The sequence below is a fragment of the Oncorhynchus keta genome, chromosome 31, assembly GCF_023373465.1.
Source record: "Oncorhynchus keta strain PuntledgeMale-10-30-2019 chromosome 31, Oket_V2, whole genome shotgun sequence".
Lineage (NCBI taxonomy): Eukaryota > Metazoa > Chordata > Actinopteri > Salmoniformes > Salmonidae > Oncorhynchus > Oncorhynchus keta.
The window spans coordinates 16147423-16173085 of record NC_068451.1 but is presented as its reverse complement, the minus strand read 5'-3'; the positions used below and the strand labels follow the sequence as shown (position 1 = coordinate 16173085).

The following is a 25663-nucleotide window of genomic DNA, read 5'->3' as shown; positions in this document are numbered from 1 at the left end:
GTCTAACGCAGTCTGACACACACTTGTGCAGACGCGTACACACACACACTACTTCAGGAGGATTGGACTGGTGTAAAGCTGCCAAGAAATCAATCCCCTCTCCCTCTTCTTCCACTCTTCTGTCCTCTGAGCTCTGTATTAAATATGTAGAGCCCTGTGCTGTGCTGGGTGTTTAAGGGCTAGTGTGGTGTGGACCAGTATAAGAGGCTCTTTAGGAAACACTGATATAACTCCCCTCAACACAGCTCTCAATGACTGGTGTGTGTGGATACATAAGCATTTACAATAAGGAGTGTAGTGTGTTACTGTCGACACGCACACCAATGACTTAGTGTGCCCTGGTGAACACTTAAATTGACTGGCATGCACTCACACACACTGACTAGCGTCGACAGTAAAATGATCATAATGTGAAAAACAGCCCGCGCCGTTGCAGTTTGACACACTTAAACCTGTGCACCTGGCACCCACTACCGTACTCCATTCAAAGACACTTTATTATGTTGTCTTGCTCATTCACCCTCTGAATGACACGTTTCGAGGCTTTAAAGTCTATAACCGGTCTCCTCCACTTCATCTACTCTGATTTGAAGCGGATTTAACAGGTGACATCAATAAGTGACCATAGATTTCAGCTGGTCAGTCTGTCATGGAAAGAGCGGGTGTTCCTAATGTTTTGTACACTCTGTGTATGTGTGTCTTTCTGTATTGTGTTGACTGTCATGTTGAGTGTCATTATGGCATGCAACCAGTGTTTGTGTCATGTCTTTCACTCAGGGCTGGCCTGCTGTTCCACACTGCACCAAGTGTCCTTCACCGCTGCCTATTGATTACCTCACACACTGTGCTCCTCGCCCACTGCAATGCATTTATGTCCTCTCACCCACTTTATACTTTGCTATTGAACTGTCTATCTCTGACACACACACACACACACACACACACACACACACACACACACACACACACACACACACACACACACTGAGAGGTGGGAGAAATGGAGGAGCATGATATAGCTAACTGTATATTGAGATTCGGATGAATTGTGACATAAAAATAATTATCTGAGAGAGACAGACTTGATGCAGTGTGTTAGATGCTGTATGAAGGATCATTGTGACCATGGGGTTGTCTGTCTGGAGGATATTGTCGGTAAGGCCTTTTGATGCATATGTACAGCAGTTTGATATTCTTCATCTGTGACATGTGGGGGTGTAAATCGCTCTGGATAAGAGCGTCTGCTAAATGACTTAAATGTTAATGTTAAATGTGACTATTAGCATCCATATGCATTGTGTGTGTCTGTCATCCTGTATGATTGTGTTTTTGTAACACACTGTGTGCATGCTTTTGTGGTATTCTATGTGTAATGTTGGTGTTAAGGACAGACACTGTGAAGATCACACAGCTATAGCAACAGGTGGTAATGACTTCCATCACAGGAGGCTGCTGAGGAGGCTCATAATAACAGCCAGAACGGAGCAGTTGGAATGACATCAAACAACTGGAGGCCGTGTGTTTGATGTATTTGGTACCATTCCACTGGTGCCGCGCCAGTCATTACCACAAGCCTGTCCTCCCCAATGAAGGTGCCACCAACCTCCTGTGACTTCCATGTATGATCAGCACAAGGCTCCCACAACCTCGAGCACCTCCCAGGGAACTATATATAACTGTGGTTCTGGTTTGCATTGTGATTCCGCACCCATATGCCCACAGGCCCATTAGATGTCCATGCAAATAACGTGTGTATACTTGAATGTGTATGTTACTTGCGCTGTAACCCAGCATAATCAACAACAAACTAAACCTAGTCACGGTAGCTCGCCACATAACGAACGATAAGTCATTTTTTTCCACATGCAGAATCTTACCCTCGTTGCCTATTCTATTCCATTGTTTATATGCCCAATAGTTCACCATGGCAGAGGAGAATTGTCTTAATGAGAGTTTAAATCCGAATGCAGAGCTAGAGCCGGGCCTGTGCCGTTCTGGCTGTGCAGATTCTCTTGAGGGGCATCGGCTGAAAGCGGGAGAGGATGCAACTGGAAAGCGGGGCATTACGGCTCCCCGTTCTGTTACTGGAGACGGCCCCCCAATTAGCCGCCTGCTGTGGCCGAGAGGATACATCTCAGTAGCCTGAAGTCATCTCCTCTCTTTCCTCCACCTCTACTGACATTGAACAGATATAGCTGTAAGTGATATTAAATTCTATCAAGGCATCCTCCTCGATATTGCTTTGACCTAACACAGCCTAACCTGAGACCAGCACATTGTTAGTAGAGGAAACCGTAGTGGAAATGTTAGTTTGTCTCACCTCATTCCCCTCTCAGTAGAAGGCTGCGCTCTGGGCTGGGATCCCTCTGTGCATGGCGGAGTAGTGCTCCAGTAGTTAATGAAGTGGATGTTCTCCCAGGCGGACGGTCACAGGGCAGGTAAACGGACCAATGGGTGACAGACCAGGCCCCAGGGAAGGAGGGGGAGGTTAGGGACAGTTCACATTATGACACACTAGCTAACTGAGGTGACCTGGGTTCTTACAGTACAACTCCTAGTTACCTGGACTGTGTGTGTGTGTGTGTGTGTGTGTGTGTGTGTGTGTGTGTGTGTGTGTGTGTGTGTGCTTTGTTATGGATCTGCCAGCTGCAACCTGTGTATGTTCTCTCTGTTGCTGGGATGAACAGCTACTTGGTGTGGTTGTGGGTTGGTGTGTGTTGCCTTTTGGACTACTACAGCCTGCCTATTCCTATTCCTACCCCTATTAAACCTTCTCAGCTGGACTGGAAAGATACATTTGGGTAATGCAGCAGGCCTGCTCCATGCTGGCTTGACCCAGCCACCTCTGTTCCAGTGTGAAGTGGACTGTAAATATTGACGCAGAGACAGCGAGAGGGGAGTCTCGACCTTGTCAGAGAGAGAGGGTATGAGGGTGGGAGAGAGATACCCTGCCTTCTCCCAGGGTGCCTGTCGGTGCCTTAATGCACCATGGCAGGGAGCACACTGTTTCCCTGCAGAGAGAGGGGGAGATCAACGTCAAACACTCACACACCCACACGCAATTGTATGCATACACACGGTCTTTCCTGCTGTCACACACACACACAGGCTTGGTGTCCCTGACATACGTTTAATCCCAGACAGTGTAAATGCATGGGGCCAGCTCTGGAATCACCCTAGATGAATACTGGGCCTGTCTGACAGACTACAGCTTCAGTACTGCACCAGGCAGGCAGGCAACAGCCAACGGCAGGAGACTATAGTACTAGCAGTCCACATAGTACTACTGTAGTAGTGTTGATGGTAGTGATATTGTGTTTTGTGTGTTTATTATTAGCAGCAGTAATATAAGACTAGCATACTTGAAGAGGCAGTTTCCGGAATTCCTCTCCATCACCCCGTCTCTCCCATTCATCCTCTCTCCTCTCCTCTATCACTGTATGTCCCTGCCCTTCTCTCCCTCCCACACACACCTCCAATCTGTGTGATTATGTATGCGGAGCCTGGTTACCAGGATACAGGGTCGCTAGGGAGCGAGGTGTGTGTGTGTGTGTGTTGGGCTGAATGGATGTTGGTAATGTAACACTGTTAAGCCTTTAGGATCTAAGGGCTAGACTTCTCCTCTCCCTGACTGAGCAATGGGATTACTTCAGCTCTTTCTTTAGCTCATCTTTATCTCTATCAGTGCTGATCAATCCGTCTAGACCTAATCTGTAACCCCATCATCTGGGGTCAATGGATTCGTGTTTGTCTCATGTGTACGTTGATGCTCAAACTTAAGTCAACAATAATACAATACAGGTGGATTTTATGATCAGCAACAGTAGGATTGTTTGGCCAATGAATGACCCTTTAATCTGTTTGGGTCAATGACTTTTATAGCTGAGGTATAATAAATATATAGCTCTGGGAGCAGAGATGGCACACGTGTGTGTGTTGTGAGGGCAGGGAGGGTAATAAAACAGGCTTATCTCTGCTCGTTAGGAGATTAAAGATGCAGAGCTGGAGACGCTACAGATTTGGGCTGCCATATTAAGGAGAGATAAACGAGCGTTTCCCAAACGAAGGCAGCAGTAGAGGAGAGCAGGATGGGAGAAGGGAGAGATGGGGATAAGTGCAGCATAGTGCAGCTAGGCCAGGTCAGCCAGCCCGAGGTCACATGAGTCATATGGGCCTGTATGGTTGGCTGGGGAAGCATGTTAACCTTAATCCCAGTTGGGAGAAGCAGACTGGTATCACCGAGAGAGGTAAGCAAGCAGGCAGAGTGAGATGTTACACTCTGTTTCCTGGTCAGCCAGTCTCTCAGCCCAGAGAATCCCCCAGCAATCATCTAGAGGCTGCTTAATTACGCACCAGCTATCTTATGCAGCAGTGCTCTAGTGTTGTAGAACTTTTGCAGTATTGTCAGTATTTTTTAAAAGATTTTAAAACTCTTAGCAGTATTTTAGACCATACCTCACATTGAGAATACAGGTAGAATCCTTGAATACACCAAGAGTGGATAAACCCTGTCTCAATCTGTGGGACGGTATGGGGGTGTGAGTGAGTGGGGGGTTATGGGGGTGTGAGTGAGTGGGAGGTTATGGGGGTGTGAGTGAGTGGGAGGTTATGGGGGTGTGAGTGAGTGGGAGGTTATGGGGGTGTGAGTGAGTGGGAGGTTATGGGGGAGTGAGTGAGTGGGAGGTTATGGGGGTGTGAGTGAGTGGGAGGTTATGGGGGAGTGAGTGAGTGGGAGGTTATGGGGGAGTGAGTGAGTGGGAGGTTATGGGGGAGTGAGTGAGTGGGAGGGTATGGGGGAGTGAGTGAGTGGGAGGGTATGGGGGAGTGAGTGAGTGGGAGGGTATGGGGGAGTGAGTGAGTGGGAGGGTATGGGGGAGTGGGTGAGTGAGTGAGTGGGAGGGTATGGGTGAGTGAGTGGGAGGGTATGGGGGAGTGAATGAGTGGGAGGGTATGGGGGAGTGAGTGAGTGGGAGGGTATGGGGGAGTGAGTGGGAGGGTATGAGGGAGTGAGTGGGTATGAGGGAGTGAGTGGGAGGGTGTGGGGGAGTGAGTGAGTGGGAGGGTATGGGGGAGTGAGTGAGTGGGAGGGTATGAGTGAGTGAGTGGGAGGTTATGGGGGAGTGAGTGAGTGGGAGGTTATGGGGGTGTGAGTGAGTGGGAGGTTATGGGGGAGTGAGTGAGTGGGAGGTTATGCGGGAGTGAGTGAGTGGGAGGTTATGGGGGAGTGAGTGAGTGGGAGGTTATGGGGGAGTGAGTGAGTGGGAGGGTATGGGGGAGTGAGTGAGTGGGAGGGTATGAGTGAGTGAGTGGGAGGGTATGGGGGAGTGAGTGAGTGGGAGGGTATGGGGGAGTGGGGGAGTGAGTGAGTGGGAGGGTATGGGTGAGTGAGTGGGAGGGTATGGGGGAGTGAGTGAGTGGGAGGGTATGGGGGAGTGAGTGGGAGGGTATGAGGGAGTGAGTGGGAGGGTATGGGGGAGTGGGGAGTGAGTGAGTGGGAGGGTATGGGGGAGTGAGTGAGTGGGAGGGTATGAGTGAGTGAGTGGGAGGGTATGGGGGTGTGAGTGAGTGAGTGGGAGGGTATGGGGGTGTGTGAGTGAGTGGGAGGGTATGGGGGTGTGAGTGAGTGAGTGGGAGGGTATGGGGGTGTGAGTGAGTGAGTGGGAGGGTATGGGGGTTTGAGTGAGTGAGTGGGAGGGTATGGGGGTGTGAGTGAGTGAGTGGGAGGGTATGGGGGTGTGAGTGAGTGAGTGGGAGGGTATGGGGGTGTGAGTGAGTGAGTGGGAGGGTATGGGGGTGTGAGTGGGAGGGTATGGGGGTTGTGAGTGAGTGGGAGGGTATGGGGGTGTGAGTGAGTGGGAGGGTATGGGGGTGTGAGTGAGTAGGAGGGTATGGGGCATTCAGCACACCACAGAGAATTGTGGGTGTGTATAAATGTTGGTATGAGTGACAGGGATACTGGATAGTATACAAGATGGCCCTGCCAGCTGGACTCTGCTCAGTGTGTGTGTGCCCACACCCGTTTGGCTAAATTTACGGAGCCCAGCCTGTCCTTGTCGGAGGGCAGCGGAGCGCGGCGCCAGCTGAGAGACACAGCGGGCAGCTCGGGCCGTCTGGGACATTTTGTTAGAGCGAGACATGGCTGGCATTCACCACAGATAGAGAGGGCTTGATCTCTATTCACCACTGCTGGAGATACTCAGACAGCGGCTGCATCTCAATACTCTAAAGTGGCTTCCTCTCCTTTATCTGAACTGATCTGAAAAGAAAGTACCCTAATAAATAAAGAATGCTTACCAGATAAAGCTGTCACCAGCCTAGTTTATTCCCTATCAGTAAAAAGGAGATTACATTGACATTTACATTTAAGTCATTTAGCAGACGCTCTTATCCAGAGCGACTTACAAATTGGTGCATACACCTTATGACATCCAGTGGAACAGCCACTTACAATAGTGCATCTAAATCTTTTTTAGGGGGGGGGGGGGTGAGAAGGATTACTTACCCTATCCTAGGTATTCCTTGAAGAGGGGAGGAAATCACTTTGGAGAGGGAGGAAAAGTTTCAGGTTTTTTTGGTCGTATGTACAGGATACACATGGTGTATATACTGTCCAACTAAATTGTTACTTGCACGTTCCTTCTAGACAATGCAACAACAAGAAATAAAATCTAAGAATACGAACATAAAGTAAACGACTCAGTATAATAGAATAAAGACATAGTAAATAAATACATAGTCGATGATCATGGGAGTGATGAAGAGCAGAGAGGACGGAACAAAGCAGAGATGGTGAAGATTATTAGTACTTCAGAGCCTGTTATGGAGACACAGCACCGCCATGTGGACAACAGGCTGTATTACACCCTTAATCACCTCGTAACACTCTCTCCTACGTCCTATAACTAGACTACCGCCATGTGGACAACAGGCTGTATTACACCCTAATCACCAAGTAACACTCCCTTCTACGTCCTATAACTGGATTACTGCCATGTGGACAACAGGTTGTATTACACCCTAATCACCAAGTAACACTCCCTTCTACGTCCTATAACTGGACTACTGCCATGTGGACAACAGGCTGTATTACACCCTAATCACCAAGTAACCAAGTAACACTCTCTTCTACGTCCTATAACTGGACTACTGCCATGTGGACAACAGGCTGTATTACACCCTAATCACCAAGTAACACTCCCTTCTACGTCCTATAACTGGACTACTGCCATGTGGACAACAGGCTGTATTACACCCTAATCACCTAGTAACACTCCCTTCTACCTCCTATAACTGGACTACTGCCATGTGGACAACAGGCTGTATTACACCCTAATCACCTAGTAACACTCCCTTCTACGTCCTATAACTGGACTACTGCCATGTGGACAACAGGCTGTATTACACCCTAATCACCTAGTAACACTCCCTTCTACGTCCTATAACTGGACTACTGCCATGTGGACAACAGGCTGTATTACACCCTAATCACCTAGTAACACTCCCTTCTACGTCCTATAACTGGAATACTGCCATGTGGACAACAGGCTATATTACACCCTAATCACCTAGTAACACTCCCTTCTACGTCCTATAACTGGACTACTGCCATGTGGACAACAGGCTGTATTACACCCTAATCACCTAGTAACACTCCCTTCTACGTCCTATAACTGGACTACTGCCATGTGGACAACAGGCTGTATTACACCCTAATCACCTAGTAACACTCCCTTCTATGTCCTATAACTGGACTACTGCCATGTGGACAACAGGCTGTATTACACCCTAATCACCTAGTAACACTCCCTTCTACGTCCTATAACTGGACTACTGCCATGTGGACAACAGGCTGTATTACACCCTAATCACCTAGTAACACTCCCTTCTACGTCCTATAACTGGAATACTGCCATGTGGACAACAGGCTATATTACACCCTAATCACCTAGTGACACTCCCTTCTACGTCCTATAACTGGACTACTGCCATGTGGACAACAGGCTGTATTACACCCTAATCACCTAGTAACACTCCCTTCTACGTCCTATAACTGGACTACTGCCATGTGGACAACAGGCTGTATTACACCCTAATCACCTAGTAACACTCCCTTCTATGTCCTATAACTGGACTACTGCCATGTGGACAACAGGCTGTATTACACCCTAATCACCTAGTAATACTCCCTTCTACGTCCTATAACTGGACTACTGCCATGTGGACAACAGGCTATATTACACCCTAATCACCTAGTAACACTCCCTTCTATGTCCTATAACTGGACTACTGCCATGTGGACAACAGGCTGTATTACACCCTAATCACCCAGTAATACTCCCTTCTACGTCCTATAACTGGACTACTGCCATGTGGACAACAGGCTGTATTACACCCTAATCACCTAGTAACACTCCCTTCTATGTCCTATAACTGGACTACTGCCATGTGGACAACAGGCTGTATTACACCCTAATCACCTAGTAACACTCCCTTCTATGTCCTATAACTGGACTACTGCCATGTGGACAACAGGCTGTATTACACCCTAATCACCTAGTAACACTCCCTTCTATGTCCTATAACTGGACTACTGCCATGTGGACAACAGGCTGTATTACACCCTAATCACCTAGTAACACTCCCTTCTATGTCCTATAACTGGACTACTGCCATGTGGACAACAGGCTGTATTACACCCTAATCACCTAGTAACACTCCCTTCTACGTCCTATAACTGGACTACTGCCATGTGGACAACAGGCTGTATTACACCCTAATCACCAAGTAACACTCCCTTCTATGTCCTATAACTGGACTACTGCCATGTGGACAACAGGCTGTATTACACCCTAATCACCTAGTAACACTCCCTTCTATGTCCTATAACTGGACTACTGCCATGTGGACAACAGGCTATATTACACCCTAATCACCTAGTAACACTCTCTTCTACGTCCTATAACTGGACTACTGCCATGTGGACAACAGGCTGTATTACACCCTAATCACCTAGTAACACTCCCTTCTATGTCCTATAACTGGACTACTGCCATGTGGACAACAGGCTGTATTACACCCTAATCACCTAGTAACACTCCCTTCTACGTCCTATAACTGGACTACTGCCATGTGGACAACAGGCTGTATTACACCCTAATCACCTAGTAACATTCCCTTCTATGTCCTATAACTGGACTACTGCCATGTGGACAACAGGCTGTATTACACCCTAATCACCTAGTAATACTCCCTTCTACGTCCTATAACTGGACTACTGCCATGTGGACAACAGGCTATATTACACCCTAATCACCTAGTAACACTCCCTTCTATGTCCTATAACTGGACTACTGCCATGTGGACAACAGGCTGTATTACACCCTAATCACCCAGTAATACTCCCTTCTACGTCCTATAACTGGACTACTGCCATGTGGACAACAGGCTGTATTACACCCTAATCACCTAGTAACACTCCCTTCTATGTCCTATAACTGGACTACTGCCATGTGGACAACAGGCTGTATTACACCCTAATCACCTAGTAACACTCCCTTCTATGTCCTATAACTGGACTACTGCCATGTGGACAACAGGCTGTATTACACCCTAATCACCTAGTAACACTCCCTTCTATGTCCTATAACTGGACTACTGCCATGTGGACAACAGGCTGTATTACACCCTAATCACCTAGTAACACTCCCTTCTATGTCCTATAACTGGACTACTGCCATGTGGACAACAGGCTGTATTACACCCTAATCACCTAGTAACACTCCCTTCTACGTCCTATAACTGGACTACTGCCATGTGGACAACAGGCTGTATTACACCCTAATCACCTAGTAACACTCCCTTCTACGTCCTATAACTGGAATACTGCCATGTGGACAACAGGCTATATTACACCCTAATCACCTAGTAACACTCCCTTCTACGTCCTATAACTGGACTACTGCCATGTGGACAACAGGCTGTATTACACCCTAATCACCTAGTAACACTCCCTTCTACGTCCTATAACTGGACTACTGCCATGTGGACAACAGGCTGTATTACACCCTAATCACCTAGTAACACTCCCTTCTATGTCCTATAACTGGACTACTGCCATGTGGACAACAGGCTGTATTACACCCTAATCACCTAGTAATACTCCCTTCTACGTCCTATAACTGGACTACTGCCATGTGGACAACAGGCTATATTACACCCTAATCACCTAGTAACACTCCCTTCTATGTCCTATAACTGGACTACTGCCATGTGGACAACAGGCTGTATTACACCCTAATCACCCAGTAATACTCCCTTCTACGTCCTATAACTGGACTACTGCCATGTGGACAACAGGCTGTATTACACCCTAATCACCTAGTAACACTCCCTTCTATGTCCTATAACTGGACTACTGCCATGTGGACAACAGGCTGTATTACACCCTAATCACCTAGTAACACTCCCTTCTATGTCCTATAACTGGACTACTGCCATGTGGACAACAGGCTGTATTACACCCTAATCACCTAGTAACACTCCCTTCTATGTCCTATAACTGGACTACTGCCATGTGGACAACAGGCTGTATTACACCCTAATCACCTAGTAACACTCCCTTCTATGTCCTATAACTGGACTACTGCCATGTGGACAACAGGCTGTATTACACCCTAATCACCTAGTAACACTCCCTTCTACGTCCTATAACTGGACTACTGCCATGTGGACAACAGGCTGTATTACACCCTAATCACCAAGTAACACTCCCTTCTATGTCCTATAACTGGACTACTGCCATGTGGACAACAGGCTGTATTACACCCTAATCACCTAGTAACACTCCCTTCTATGTCCTATAACTGGACTACTGCCATGTGGACAACAGGCTATATTACACCCTAATCACCTAGTAACACTCTCTTCTACGTCCTATAACTGGACTACTGCCATGTGGACAACAGGCTGTATTACACCCTAATCACCTAGTAACACTCCCTTCTATGTCCTATAACTGGACTACTGCCATGTGGACAACAGGCTGTATTACACCCTAATCACCTAGTAACACTCCCTTCTACGTCCTATAACTGGACTACTGCCATGTGGACAACAGGCTGTATTACACCCTAATCACCTAGTAACATTCCCTTCTATGTCCTATAACTGGACTACTGCCATGTGGACAACAGGCTGTATTACACCCTAATCACCTAGTAATACTCCCTTCTACGTCCTATAACTGGACTACTGCCATGTGGACAACAGGCTATATTACACCCTAATCACCTAGTAACACTCCCTTCTATGTCCTATAACTGGACTACTGCCATGTGGACAACAGGCTGTATTACACCCTAATCACCCAGTAATACTCCCTTCTACGTCCTATAACTGGACTACTGCCATGTGGACAACAGGCTGTATTACACCCTAATCACCTAGTAACACTCCCTTCTATGTCCTATAACTGGACTACTGCCATGTGGACAACAGGCTGTATTACACCCTAATCACCTAGTAACACTCCCTTCTATGTCCTATAACTGGACTACTGCCATGTGGACAACAGGCTGTATTACACCTAATCACCTAGTAACACTCCCTTCTATGTCCTATAACTGGACTACTGCCATGTGGACAACAGGCTGTATTACACCCTAATCACCTAGTAACACTCCCTTCTATGTCCTATAACTGGACTACTGCCATGTGGACAACAGGCTGTATTACACCCTAATCACCTAGTAACACTCCCTTCTACGTCCTATAACTGGACTACTGCCATGTGGACAACAGGCTGTATTACACCCTAATCACCAAGTAACACTCCCTTCTATGTCCTATAACTGGACTACTGCCATGTGGACAACAGGCTGTATTACACCCTAATCACCTAGTAACACTCCCTTCTATGTCCTATAACTGGACTACTGTCATGTGGACAACAGGCTATATTACACCCTAATCACCTAGTAACACTCTCTTCTACGTCCTATAACTGGACTACTGCCATGTGGACAACAGGCTGTATTACACCCTAATCACCTAGTAACACTCCCTTCTATGTCCTATAACTGGACTACTGCCATGTGGACAACAGGCTGTATTACACCCTAATCACCTAGTAACACTCCCTTCTACGTCCTATAACTGGACTACTGCCATGTGGACAACAGGCTGTATTACACCCTAATCACCTAGTAACACTCCCTTCTACGTCCTATAACTGGAATACTGCCATGTGGACAACAGGCTATATTACACCCTAATCACCTAGTAACACTCCCTTCTACGTCCTATAACTGGACTACTGCCATGTGGACAACAGGCTGTATTACACCCTAATCACCTAGTAACACTCCCTTCTATGTCCTATAACTGGACTACTGCCATGTGGACAACAGGCTGTATTACACCCTAATCACCTAGTAACACTCCCTTCTACGTCCTATAACTGGACTACTGCCATGTGGACAACAGGCTATATTACACCCTAATCACCTAGTAACACTCCCTTCTATGTCCTATAACTGGACTACTGCCATGTGGACAACAGGCTGTATTACACCCTAATCACCTAGTAGCACTCCCTTCTATGTCCTATAACTGGACTACTGCCATGTGGACAACAGGCTATATTACATCCTAATCACCTAGTAACACTCCCTTCTATGTCCTATAACTGGACTACTGCCATGTGGACAACAGGCTGTATTACACCCTAATCACCTAGTAACACTCCCTTCTATGTCCTATAACTGGACTACTGCCATGTGGACAACAGGCTGTATTACACCCTAATCACCTAGTAACACTCCCTTCTATGTCCTATAACTGGACTACTGCCATGTGGACAACAGGCTGTATTACACCCTAATCACCAAGTAACACTCCCTTCTACGTCCTATAACTGGACTACTGCCATGTGGACAACAGGCTATATTACATCCTAATCACCTAGTAACACTCCCTTCTATGTCCTATAACTGGACTACTGCCATGTGGACAACAGGCTATATTACATCCTAATCACCTAGTAACACTCCCTTCTATGTCCTATAACTGGACGTATAAGACCTATTAAACATGCCATGTTCTGAACAATAATGACTTCATACATGTCAGGGGGAACTACTCTGAGATCATTTTAAGAAATGATCATTTATTATTGGGGCGACATAAAGGTTCAATAAAAATGGACAGTTTTCATAGTTTTACTGGGAAACCAAAGCGTTTTTATTTTATTTACATGTTGTGGTCTAATTGAAAACTGCTATTTACATGTGTAAAGGTCATTGGATGCTCCATTGTTTACATTACAGAGCGTTGCTATAAGATCATCAGTACCACAGTCATAATTATAAGCCTAACATTCAATCAAGGGCCAACCAAATGACTTTCCCTGTGTAACTCTTCTCCAATTAGCTGAGCTCCTTATTTCCCTTTAACACTCTCTCATTAGCATAATCCCCTGGGCAATGATGGGGAGGATAAGGGGATGGGGTCACACCATGTGTGTATGTATTCCTGTCTTATTTTTAGAATTGGTACTTGTGGTCATGGTTCATTAGATGAAGGTACTACAGTCATTATGTCTGATTGTCTGCCTCTCCACGTGACTGTAGTCTGTACTAATGTAGACCTTCTGTAAAGGCAGAGACACACTTTCTCTGCATCTCGGCTTGCTCTCACACACACGTACACACTTTCTCTATACCTCTCATCCACACACACACTTTGTTTGCACCTCTGTCTCACACACCCTATAGACTGTAGCTAGGCATACTTCATAACTTGGGGATTACATTTACAATTCCGCTTTCAGAACCTTTCACCACAAATGAAACAATGTTGTGTAATGTAGGGTTATTCCTGTGCATGTGGGACGACTCCAGCATGTGAATGTTATCACTACTCTTCTTAATGTTCTCTCTTTTCTCTCCCTCTTTGTACTTATCCCCTTTTACTTCCCTTCTATTCTTTGTCTTCCTTCCTGTCTCACTTTTTCTGTCATCTACTTTATTTTCTCTCATTTCTCCTACTCTCCCTGTCTCTCTCTCTCTCTGCAGGTACTCGACTGCCAGTGAAGGGCCCCACTACAAGCGGTGTTATAGGAGGGCTCATTGGGGTGGTTCTGCTGCTGGCCATTATCGGCAGTGTTGTGGTCTTGGTCCGCAAAAAACGCAACCAGCACAATGGAGAGTGAGTGTTTGTGTGTCTGTCACTCATACTAAGTGATCATCCTGTTTGTTTTAATTCCCTCCTTTCTCTCTTTCTCAGTGGTCCACCCAAGTACAAGCCCCCTCCCCCTAACAAGCAGCAGACCACCACCAGCAGCTCTTCTGATACGGTGAGGGATGCTGGCCAGCCATGACAGTTTAGACTTGCTGTTATGGCCCCTCAATTTGTATTTTACAACACCACAACATGTTTTTAGCAACATTGTTAAATGATCAAAATATTATGCTGATTAGGAAAAACGCTCCATCTGAAATAGGTTTTCAAATCAAAATCAAATCTAATTTTATTAGTCACATGTGCCGAATACAACAGGTGTAGTAAACCTTACAGTGAAATGCTTACTTACTTACTAACCAACAATGCAGTTTAAAAAAATGTGGATAAAAGTAACAAGTAATTAAAGAGCAGCAGTAAAATAACAATAGCGAGACTGTATACAGTGGGGTGCCGGTACAGAGTCAATGTGCGGGGGGACCGGTTAGTTGAGGTAGTTTGTAGTTAGTTATTAAAGTGACTATGCATAGATGTTAACAGAGAGTAGCAATGGTGTAATGAGGGGGGGGTCACTGCAAATAGTCTGGGTAGCCATTTGGCTAGATGTTCAGGAGTCTTATGGCTTGGGTAGAACTGTTTAGAAGCCTCTTGGACCTAGTTTTACCCAAACTCAGAGTACATGAGAATAATCCTGTGTGTGCATGCACATCTGCAGCTGAACACCAGTCGAGACCCTGTGGAGAGAAAGGATGGATCCGTGGACCACCTGTACTACGCTCCGCAGGATGCCGAGCCCAGCACAGTAAGAATACAGCCATACATGGGGTGCATCTCTCAATAGTCCTTTCCTCAATCTTCAGACATGAAAGACCTGGACGGGTGAAAGCAAATTCCCAGCTGGCCTCCTTGATAATGCTTCCATCTGGCCTGTGTTTTCCTATCAGTAAAGATGGAGTGAATGGAGACCAGGAGAGGAAGCCATTGTAGACTATCAAGATACATTAAGCTCTGTAGCTTTGGCTTATAAAGTGCCTCAACCCAACTCTTAGTTCATTATCTATATCTATAATACATCCTGGTAAAGGATTCATGAAACAAAAATAACTCAATCATTTAACATCTACTTATGATCATTAATTCATCAGTTACTCAACATGATTGCCCTATTTACCAGTACACAAACATGAGAACGTGTAGGAAACTGAAGGGTATGGAGGGTTGCTATGTGGATAGAAGCTGTTACACTGAACATGCTATAGATAGAAACATGTGTTTTTAATACTGTAGCAACCATTGCCTTGGTAAGCTAGTTACAATTTTCCTCCTGTGATTTAACCCTATTGCAGCAGTGGTTAGCAAGTTTGCCCATATGGGCTGGAAGACCTGGGGTCAAGACTCTCAAAAGGTGTTGCTCTGTCAGTTTGTTCGCTAATGCAAGGGTCACTAGAATACTATGAAGACTGCATTGGTTCTCCTTATTTTTACATGATTATTAAGATTTGATCTTTCCCACCAGGACCTGGATGCGTGCAGTGATGAGGAATACAATTGTAATGCGGAGGAGTTGCGCTACGCTGGCGCCCCCTCTGGCTGGGATGAACCCAGGCTGAACGAAGCCCCGCCCCTGTACGCCCCCAACCAGTACAAGCCCAATGATTATCATGACAACGAGGAGGACCACCCCCCTGCCGCCGGTGCGACTCGTGGAGAGAGCTTTGTGTCCCAGGCCATGTTTGTGTGAAGACATTGGGAGACATTGGAAGTGTGTGTGGGACTAAACCTGTTTGTACGTGAAGAACATCGGACACTGGATGTGTGTCTGTGGGATGGCTGCGGTGTGTGATGGTTGTAGTCATTGCCATTCAATCAGTATCTCCAATCTAGAATTTTACATTGTGAACTAAAGTAAGTGAATGTATTGGGTTCTAATAACGGGAATCATGTTTTTAAAAGGGGGATCTGCTTTACCGTTAAAATGCTGTGTAAGTAAGACACAACATAAAAGAACACTAACTTTTATCGGGGTTGGTTGAAACTCCTTTGAATGTTGTGGTTAAAGTCCCATGTGTACAGTAAGTGTGTGAGATTGTTTAATAGGCACAGATCCAGGGCCAGCTTACCCTCTTTGAATCTTAACCATTACCGTTAGGGGATAACGCAACACTGACTTTGGATCAGATCAGTGTGTATTGATAGCTCCACATGTAGATGGGCTCTGGGGTCAGGAGACTGGTACATTACTCTGAGCTAAAGGCAGTAGGATGATGTTGCCTATAGACACTGTTGTAAGGTCAGTTGTGTGTTTTACTACCTAAGGATTATGTTTAAGCTTTTACATAATGTAATCTGATCCTAGATCTGTGTCTAAGATACAATTCTGGATTCCTGGAGCCCAATACAAGACATAAGAGAGGGACAATCAATTGCCTGAACAAAAATGTAACAATGTAAGTTACTTACAATCTTGTATATATAAAAAGGAAATCTCTGTTACCTTTTAACATTGACGTGTCTAAACATTGATGATTTGTGCCTGTTCGCTCAGGATTTAAAAGCTCTATTCACATGCTCTACCACAGTATGTTGGTTACAGAATGTACTACGTAGGCCTACTGTTGAAATGTCCAATATTGTCAGGGTCTAGGTTTTTATACAATTTCAGGGTCTTCTTCTCTATACAATCACTTAATTGTTAAACCAGATGTGCCTATTTTTGTCGCATGTCAGATTATAAAATGTGAATCAAACAGAATTCTGAATGATTTTGTCATGCTTTGTAACAGATTAAATGTACCTGTTTTTACTGCGCTATGTATGTTTTTAATAAAGCAAAGCCTGATGCGCTGGTTACTTGATGATTTTTAATTCATTAAACATTTAAACTGTGTATCCAGTGTGGTCAGATCATTCTAAGCTTATGGTCAGTATTTCCTCATCTTGCTTAATGTTTTTTGATGTATCTGATGAGTTGGGGAGTTAGTGTAAGTACATAAGAGTCCAGAAGGGGGAACTCTTGAGGCTTGAGAAAAAGGTTAGTGCTATCCGGAATCCTTGGGACATCGGTAACCTTAACCGTTTTATATTTCAACTTCGATGGCTTAACAGAGTTGGGACGTCCCAATGATCCCATTTAGACTTTCCCCTGAGAACTCCTGTAAAGAGGCTGTCCACTCCACCCTATAGGCCTAGAAATCGATATTTTCCTCTCAACCAGCGGTATAAAACATCCTTCTGTAGCCCTGTAACTAACCTGTTGTAATGATGCTCAGTAAGAACATCTGCCTGGGTGCCAGTACATTCCCACTTTATATCACGTTACTTTGATACATAACTAGTCAATACAGAGAAAGAGGCCTGTTACAGCTTTACACTTCAATAACAGTTGAACTGCCAAACAATCCGGTAAGGATTCAGTCTGTGCCTGTGTCGGCAGGATCGCCCTGCAGTTTGGAGCCAATGATCAAACCAAGGTTTGGGTCGGTGAAGTAATCTGAAAGAGAGAAAATATCTTAATTATGGGTAGTTCTAAGTAGAGGACTGTCCCTGTCTGAATATTGGTGTACGTGTCAGTTTGTGTTGTTGATTGAACCCACTTGCTGCATACTCTCGAATGTCTGTGGGTCTTTTGAGAAATACATCTCTGTAAAAAAAACAAGAAGCAGGTACCCAAGCAATCGGTCAGTTAGACTTCATTACTGTCGCTAAATATGAAATAGAATTATATTCGTTATTGATGTCTGGAGCTTGAGAGCCCTAATTGAGATGGAGAATAATATGTCTGAAAATATACCGCCAGCCAATTAACAAACCCTAAAAAGTCGCTTATTAAGGCCTCCACCTCTGGATGCGCTCTCTAATATATATTACATTTACATTACATTTAAGTCATTTAGCAGACGCTCTTATCCAGAGCGACTTACAAATTGGTGTATTCACCTTATGACATCCAGTGGAACAGCCACTTTACAATAGTGCATCTAAATCTTTTAAGGGGGGGGTGAGAAGGATTACTTTATCCTATCCTAGGTATTCCTTAAAGAGGTGGGGTTTCAGGTGTCTCCGGAAGGTGGTGATTGACTCCGCTGTCCTGGCGTCGTGAGGGAGTGTGTTCCACCATTGGGGAGCCAGAGCAGCGAACAGTTTTGACTGGGCTGAGCGGGAACTGTACTTCCTCAGTGGTAGGGAGGCGAGCAGGCCAGAGGTGGATGAACGCAGTGCCCTTGTTTGGGTGTAGGGCCTGATCAGAGCCTGGAGGTACTGAGGTGCCGTTCCCCTCACAGCTCCGTAGGCAAGCACCATGGTCTTGTAGCGGATGCGAGCTTCAACTGGAAGCCAGTGGAGAGAGCGGAGGAGCGGGGTGACGTGAGAGAACTTGGGAAGGTTGAACACCAGACGGGCTGCGGCGTTCTGGATGAGTTGTAGGGGTTTAATGGCACAGGCAGGGAGCCCAGCCAACAGCGAGTTGCAGTAATCCAGACGGGAGATGACAAGTGCCTGGATTAGGACCTGCGCCGCTTCCTGTGTGAGGCAGGGTCGTACTCTGCGGATGTTGTAGAGCATGAACCTACAGGAACGGGCCACCGCCTTGATGTTAGTTGAGAACGACAGAGTGTTGTCCAGGATCACGCCAAGGTTCTTAGCGCTCTGGGAGGAGGACACAATGGAGTTGTCAACCGTGATGGCGAGATCATGGAACGGGCAGTCCTTCCCCGGGAGGAAGAGCAGCTCCGTCTTGCCGAGGTTCAGCTTGAGGTGGTGATCCGTCATCCACACTGATATGTCTGCCAGACATGCAGAGATGCGATTCGCCACCTGGTCATCAGAAGGGGGAAAGGAGAAGATTAATTGTGTGTCGTCTGCATAGCAATGATAGGAGAGACCATGTGAGGTTATGACAGAGCCAAGTGACTTGGTGTATAGCGAGAATAGGAGAGGGCCTAGAACAGAGCCCTGGGGGACACCAGTGGTGAGAGCGCGTGGTGAGGAGACAGATTCTCGCCACGCCACCTGGTAGGAGCGACCTGTCAGGTAGGACGCAATCCAAGCGTGGGCCGCGCCGGGAGATGCCCAACTCGGAGAGGGTGGAGAGGAGGATCTGATGGTTCACAGTATCGAAGGCAGCCGATAGGTCTAGAAGGATGAGAGCAGAGGAGAGAGAGTTAGCTTTAGCAGTGCGGAGCGCCTCCGTGATACAGAGAAGAACAGTCTCAGTTGAATGACTAGTCTTGAAACCTGACTGATTTGGATCAAGAAGGTCATTCTGAGAGAGATAGCGGGAGAGCTGGCCAAGGACGGCACGTTCAAGAGTTTTGGAGAGAAAAGAAAGAAGGGATACTGGTCTGTAGTTGTTGACATCGGAGGGATCGAGTGTAGGTTTTTTCAGAAGGGGTGCAACTCTCGCTCTCTTGAAGACGGAAGGGACGTAGCCAGCGGTCAGGGATGAGTTGATGAGCGAGGTGAGGTAAGGGAGAAGGTCTCCGGAAATGGTCTGGAGAAGAGAGGAGGGGATAGGGTCGAGCGGGCAGGTTGTTGGGCGGCCGGCCGTCACAAGACGCAAGATTTCATCTGGAGAGAGAGGGGAGAAAGAGGTCAGAGCACAGGGTAGGGCAGTGTGAGCAGAACCAGCGGTGTCGTTTGACTTAGCAAACGAGGATCGGATGTCGTCGACCTTCTTTTCAAAATGGTTGACGAAGTCATCTGCAGAGAGGGAGGAGGGGGGGGGGGAGGAGGATTCAGGAGGGAGGAGAAGGTGGCAAAGAGCTTCCTAGGGTTAGAGGCAGATGCTTGGAATTTAGAGTGGTAGAAAGTGGCTTTAGCAGCAGAGACAGAGGAGGAAAATGTAGAGAGGAGGGAGCGAAAGGATGCCAGGTCCGCAGGGAGGCGAGTTTTCCTCCATTTCCGCTCGGCTGCCCGGAGCCCTGTTCTGTGAGCTCGCAATGAGTCGTCGAGCCACGGAGCGGGAGGGGAGGACCGAGCCGGCCTGGAAGATAGGGGACATAGAGAGTCAAAGGATGCAGAAAGGGAGGAGAGGAGGGTTGAGGAGGCAGAATCAGGAGATAGGTTGGAGAAGGTTTGAGCAGAGGGAAGAGATGATAGGATGGAAGAGGAGAGAGTAGCGGGGGAGAGAGAGCGAAGGTTGGGACGGCGCGATACCATCCGAGTAGGGGCAGTGTGGGAAGTGTTGGATGAGAGCGAGAGGGAAAAGGATACAAGGTAGTGGTCGGAGACTTGGTGGGGAGTTGCAACGAGGTTAGTGGAAGAACAGCATCTAGTAAAGATGAGGTCGAGCGTATTGCCTGCCTTGTGAGTAGGGGGGGAAGGTGAGAGGGTGAGGTCAAAAGAGGAAAGGAGTGGAAAGAAGGAGGCAGAGAGGAATGAGTCAAAGGTAGACGTGGGGAGGTTAAAGTCGCCCAGAACTGTGAGAGGTGAGCCGTCCTCAGGAAAGGAGCTTATCAAGACATCAAGCTCATTGATGAACTCTCCGAGGGGACCTGGAGGGCGATAAATGATAAGGATGTTAAGCTTGAAAGGGCTGGTAACTGTGACAGCATGAAATTCAAAGGAGGCGATAGACAGATGGGTAAGGGGAGAAAGAGAGAATGACCACTTGGGAGAGATGAGGATATTGTTGGCTTTGCATGTCCCAGGATAAATATAATGGTGAATTCCCTTAACTTTACTGTCCATTCTACTCTTTCCCATGCCTCATGATATTGGGAAAAGCCAGGTGGTCAATAGCAGATTTAAAGTTACTCCACGTGATCTTTGTCATTGCTGAGCCTATCTTTACCCAATGAATTTCTACTAGCTAACTATTAGCTGGATTAATGCAAAAATAATGCAGTTATAGTGATAGAACAAGAAATCCTATTGTATTTTAATTCCTAATTATATCGGTAGAACTAGCTAACTAAATGTTGCTGAAGCCAAGGAGCACTCATGAAGCTACCTACAGTAGTAGTGTTAGCTAGCTAACTAACCTTAAATTGTCGGAGTTGCTGCTGTTGCTCGATGCTTAATGCACAAAAGTCCAGTTTCTCCAAACCACGTTTGTCAGCCATTTGATCTCATCAGCTAGCTAATATTCCTTTGATAGCCTGCTTGCTAGCTACCGTTAATATCTTTGCTAAAACAAAACATCGCCTGTTGTTGACAAGCTCCGCTGTTACTATGGTAACAGCCTGAGTAGAACAGAAGCAACACTTTTCCCAGAGTTGATCTTTGCTTTCCCCCATGACATCTTTGTAGGCCTCTATGGCTCTGGGTGGCAGCCAATGTGACAATGTTTTATAGAGCCTGTATTGAGGGATCCAGCCACAGGACATGAGGGTTTTGCCATATTGCCCAAACAGCTCATCATTATGTTGTGACCTAAGCAAGTACCTCTGTAGTAGATGTCTCTACTATAGGTCCATGCAGGGAGACCAGAACACTCATGGATGGACACACATTTTCTTTAGAAAATGTTCCTTTTCTACTCAAGGTACTACTCAAGTGGAATACCTAAGGTTCAAAGATTTGGGTAGCAAGCAACCATTAATATGAATTAATATGCTTAACTTTATTACAATAATTTGGTTACAGATTAAAATCTTAGAATTGTATTGAGGGGGTTTGGAGGTGTGTACACGTGAGGGACTTGGTATAGAGAAGCCTGGGGACACGCTCTCTCAAAGGAAGGGGTTAATGACCTTAACCCAACAATAGTGACCTTGTCAAGACCACTTGTTGTAACAGTTAAGGTGTCACAAACCCCATCACATTCATTAGGCCAATTACTGTCTGGAACATTTTCAAGTGTCCCCCTGATTATTCTTCCATCAAGTTCATTAGGAAAAATACTGTTAGGCGTACTGTTCATGTAAAAACTTTACTTATCCAGTTGCGGCCCACTTCTTGGAGGCAGGCCACTCTATTTCCTTTCTGCGTTATATTGGCATTGAACATGTCACCCTCCCTAGGAGAGGGGGTGACCTTGATAATTTATTGTTAAAACAAGAGGCTGCCTGGATCTTTAATTTAAAGACCCTTGCGCCCTTCCTTCTCAACGTAGACTTTGATCTGAAGCCATTCTTGTGATTATTGTGACTTTGCCATTGTAATTGTTTGTAAACTTGTGTAGTGAAATTAATCTATGATTGTATGTTATCCATTTGTTTGTTTGCTGTTCTTTGTATGACATTTTAATATTTGATTATTAACCAATGATATTAGGCCACTCTTGGCCATGGTTACAGACACCTGTGTCTTTTGACACTATATAAACGAGTCATCCCGCAGTGTTTGTGATTATACCCTGATGAAGACAGCTTGGCTGTCGAAACGTTGGTAATTAAATTATTGCATCTGAGCTCCTAGAGTGTGCGGCTCTCTTTTATTTTAAAGGCATACTGTTCATGATGTAACGGATGTGAAACGGCTAGCTTAGTTAGCGGTGTGCGCTAAATAGCGTTTCAATCGGTTACGTCACTTGCTCTGAGACCCCTTGCTCTGCAAGGGCCGCGGCTTTTGTAGAGCGATGGGTAACGATGCTTCGAGGGTGACTGTTGTCGTTGTGTGCAGAAGGTCCCTGGTTCGCGCCCGGGTATGGGCGAGGGGACGGTTTAAAATTATACTGTTACATTGATGCTGTTGACCCGGATTACTGGTTGCTGCGGGAAAAAAAGGAGGAAGGTCAAAAGGGGGGTGAGTGTAACGGATGTGAAACGGTTAGCGGTGTCCGCTAAATAGCTTTTCAATCGGTTACGTCACTTGCTCTGAGACCTTGAAGCAGCGGCTTTTGTGGAGCGATGGTTAACGATGCTTCGAGGGTGACTGTTGTCGTTGTGCGCAGAAGGTCCCTGGTTCGCGCCCGGGTATGGGCGAGGGGACAGTTTAAAATTATACTGTTACAATGACATGGTTTCAAAGCAATTTTCTGATAGCCCCAGGGGCCCATTATCAGTTGTGTAAAGTATTAATTAAAGTCAAAAATACTTTAGAGTAAACTAAAGTTACTTTACTATATATATTTTTAACTACTCTTGCTTCACTAGATTCCTTACTTTTTATTCCATAAATTTTCCTTGACGCCCAAAAGTACTCATTACATTTTGAATGCTTAGCAGGATGGGAAAATAGTCAAATTCACGCACTTATCAAGCGAACATCCCTGGTCATCCCTACTGCCTCTGATCTGGTGGACTCACTAAACACACATGCTTTGGTTGTAAAGGGTGTCTGAGTGTTGGAGTGTTCCTGGCTTTCCAGAAATAAAAGAAAAAGAAAATGGTGCCATCTGGTTTGCTTAATATAAGGAATTTGAAATTATTTATACTTTTATTTTTGATACTTAAGTATATTTTAAACCAAATACTTTAAGAATTCTACTCAAGTTGAATTTTACTGTGTGACTTACTTGAGTCATTTTCTATTAAGTTATCTTTACTTTGACTCATGACTATTTCCACCACTGCCCTTTATGCTGTATAGCGCTATCACTTTTCTCTATTCCACTGCAGTTGTAAATTACCTACACTAAAAATATGCCACAAAAATGTTTACCTCCAGCCTACTCTTAGTAGGCGACCTTTGGTAAGTGTTTAGACTGGTTATAAGTATCCTTCAACCACACAGCTGCATACATCGTGTATAAAAGACATAAAATGTAGAGGAGACACCTGATGAGTCTGCGGAGTGTAGATAGAAGAGACAACGCTCTGAGCTATCCCTCCTAGATTCAGGGACTGCTTCTGCTACTAGTACCACTGTATCTGATCAGCACCATGGCTTCAACAAATTTCAAAGTTTTTAGATATTTAATTAATTTCACCTTTATTCAACCAGGTAGGCCAGTTGAGAACAAGTTCTAATTTACAACTGCGACCTGGCCAAGATAAAGCAAAAGAGTGCGACAAAAACAACACAAGAGTTACACATGGGAGAAACAATCGTACAGTCAATAACACAATAGAAAAATCTGTATACAGTGTGTGTATGTGAAATAAGGAGGTAAGGCAATAAATAGGCCAATAGTGGCGAAGTAATTAAAATGTAGCAATTTACACTGGAGTGATATATGTGCAGATGATGATGTGAAAGGAGAAATAATGGTGTGAACAAGAGCAGAAAAACAAATATGGGGATGAGGTAGGTAGTTGGTTGGTTAGATGGGATATTTACAAATGGGCTGTGTACAGCTACAACGATCGGTAAACTGCTCTGACAGCAGACGCTTAAAGTTAGTGAGGGAGATATAAGTCTCCAACTTCAGTGATTTTTGCAATACATTCCAGGCATAAGTACAGGCTGCCAAAGCAGGTATTGGCTTTTGGGGTGACCAGTGCAATATACCTGCTGGAGCGTGTTGCTATGGTGACCAGTGAGCTGAGATAAGGTGGAGCTTTACCTAGCAAAGACTTATAGATGACCTGGAGCCAGTGGGTTTGGCGACGAATATGTAGCGAGGACCAGCTAAGGAGAGCATATAGGTTGCAGTGGTGGGTAGTAAGTATATGGGGCTTTGATGGTAACAAAACAGTACTGAATGCTCCCTTTAAACCTCACCTTCTGAACAGGACAACATTTCAAGAGGAGCAAGACATGATGGATGCGTTTAGCTGTTTTTTTCCAGCACATCGCTTCAGGGAAAATATATATTTTTCAGATTTTTTGTCATTATTTTTCACTTCTCTGGTGATGAACCTACTCATTGGATCGGTGACCACGTTCCACACTTTGTTACATTTTCAGCTGATATGTGGTCTTTTGCATATCTTCATTGCAGCATTAATTGTCTTGCACTCTCTTCTGCTCCAACGTACTGTGACTACCGGGGTGGTGAATGGAACATTTTAGTATTATGTGTACCATCCTTTGGAGCGTTCAGATGACTCTGGCCCTCATGGAAATAGAAAGATGTGTTTATTTGCTACAGCATCCACTACCTGAGCATAATGACATCCAGGCATGTGTGGCTTGCCTTGGGGCTAGTCTGGGTACTGAGTGCCACTGTTTGTAATAATCACTGGTCCAGCTCAACATGGGACACACATGGTGCATTTAATAGAGCCACTGCAGGGCTGCTATGTAAGCCTAGAATTGTGAGAGCATCTGTGAGCTTTAGTCCTGTGCAAGAAGCACTGTTCCATGGCCCTCCCATCATCACCCCAACTCTTTCAATCTGAATTACTTGCCTCTGTTTTGTGCGTATGTACAATGAGGCACGCAGGGCTGTTGTGGCCCTCCAACAAGACAACCACCGTGCTCGTAGAACTGTAACCTTCGACCTCTGTATGTTTCTACTGCAGCTGGTGCCAATAATCTACGGTCTTACCGGTCTGCAACTACACAAGCAAACTCTGCCCCTTCACTTGTCTCAACACATTGTTTGTGTTACTCATGGTGCACCAACCCTGTCGTCTATACCATCCGTAACCAAGAGGTG

General features: G+C 45.7%; 2 protein-coding genes and 1 long non-coding RNA gene across 7 annotated transcripts in view; 1 reads left to right on the top strand and 2 right to left on the bottom strand.

Moving 5' to 3' along the window:
* The window catches only part of si:ch73-22o12.1 (nectin-2), a 93268-nt gene extending 76143 nt beyond the window's left edge, over window positions 1-17125 (top strand). The window contains exons 7-10 of the mRNA XM_035746194.2: window positions 14073-14205; window positions 14284-14353; window positions 14954-15040; window positions 15755-17125. Of these exons, the coding sequence (XP_035602087.1) occupies window positions 14073-14205; window positions 14284-14353; window positions 14954-15040; window positions 15755-15979 (515 nt within the window). The 3' untranslated portion in view covers window positions 15980-17125. The remainder of the gene's footprint in view (window positions 1-14072; window positions 14206-14283; window positions 14354-14953; window positions 15041-15754) is intronic.
* On the bottom strand, window positions 8180-14060 carry LOC127914300 (uncharacterized). 4 transcript variants are annotated; one of them, XR_008087944.1, is made up of 3 exons: window positions 12277-14060; window positions 9922-10149; window positions 8180-9693 (listed from the first exon to the last, which is right to left on the bottom strand). It is a non-coding gene; the product is annotated as an uncharacterized LOC127914300 (long non-coding RNA). The 4 variants fall into 4 exon arrangements; XR_008087946.1 differs by having other exon boundaries at window positions 8180-9617; XR_008087947.1 differs by having other exon boundaries at window positions 9998-10149.
* Window positions 17086-21463, bottom strand: LOC118364555 (uncharacterized). 2 transcript variants are annotated; one of them, XR_008087943.1, is made up of 3 exons: window positions 21219-21463; window positions 17832-17878; window positions 17086-17728 (listed from the first exon to the last, which is right to left on the bottom strand). XR_008087943.1 is itself a non-coding variant. In XM_052489716.1 (2 exons), the coding sequence occupies exon 1, from the start codon at window positions 19003-19005 to the stop codon at window positions 18256-18258; it is 750 nt and encodes a 249-aa protein (XP_052345676.1). In that variant the 5' UTR covers window positions 19006-19311; the 3' UTR covers window positions 17086-17728; window positions 17832-18255. The 2 variants fall into 2 exon arrangements, 1 of the variants encoding a protein (XP_052345676.1); XM_052489716.1 differs by lacking the exon at window positions 21219-21463 and having other exon boundaries at window positions 17832-19311.
* Window positions 21464-25663: the final 4200 nt, after the last annotated feature.

Excerpts from the sequence above, each read along its gene's own strand:
- LOC118364555 (XM_052489716.1), bottom strand. The coding sequence starts at position 19,005 with ATGACGGATCACCACCTCAAGCTGAACCTCGGCAAGACGGAGCTGCTC.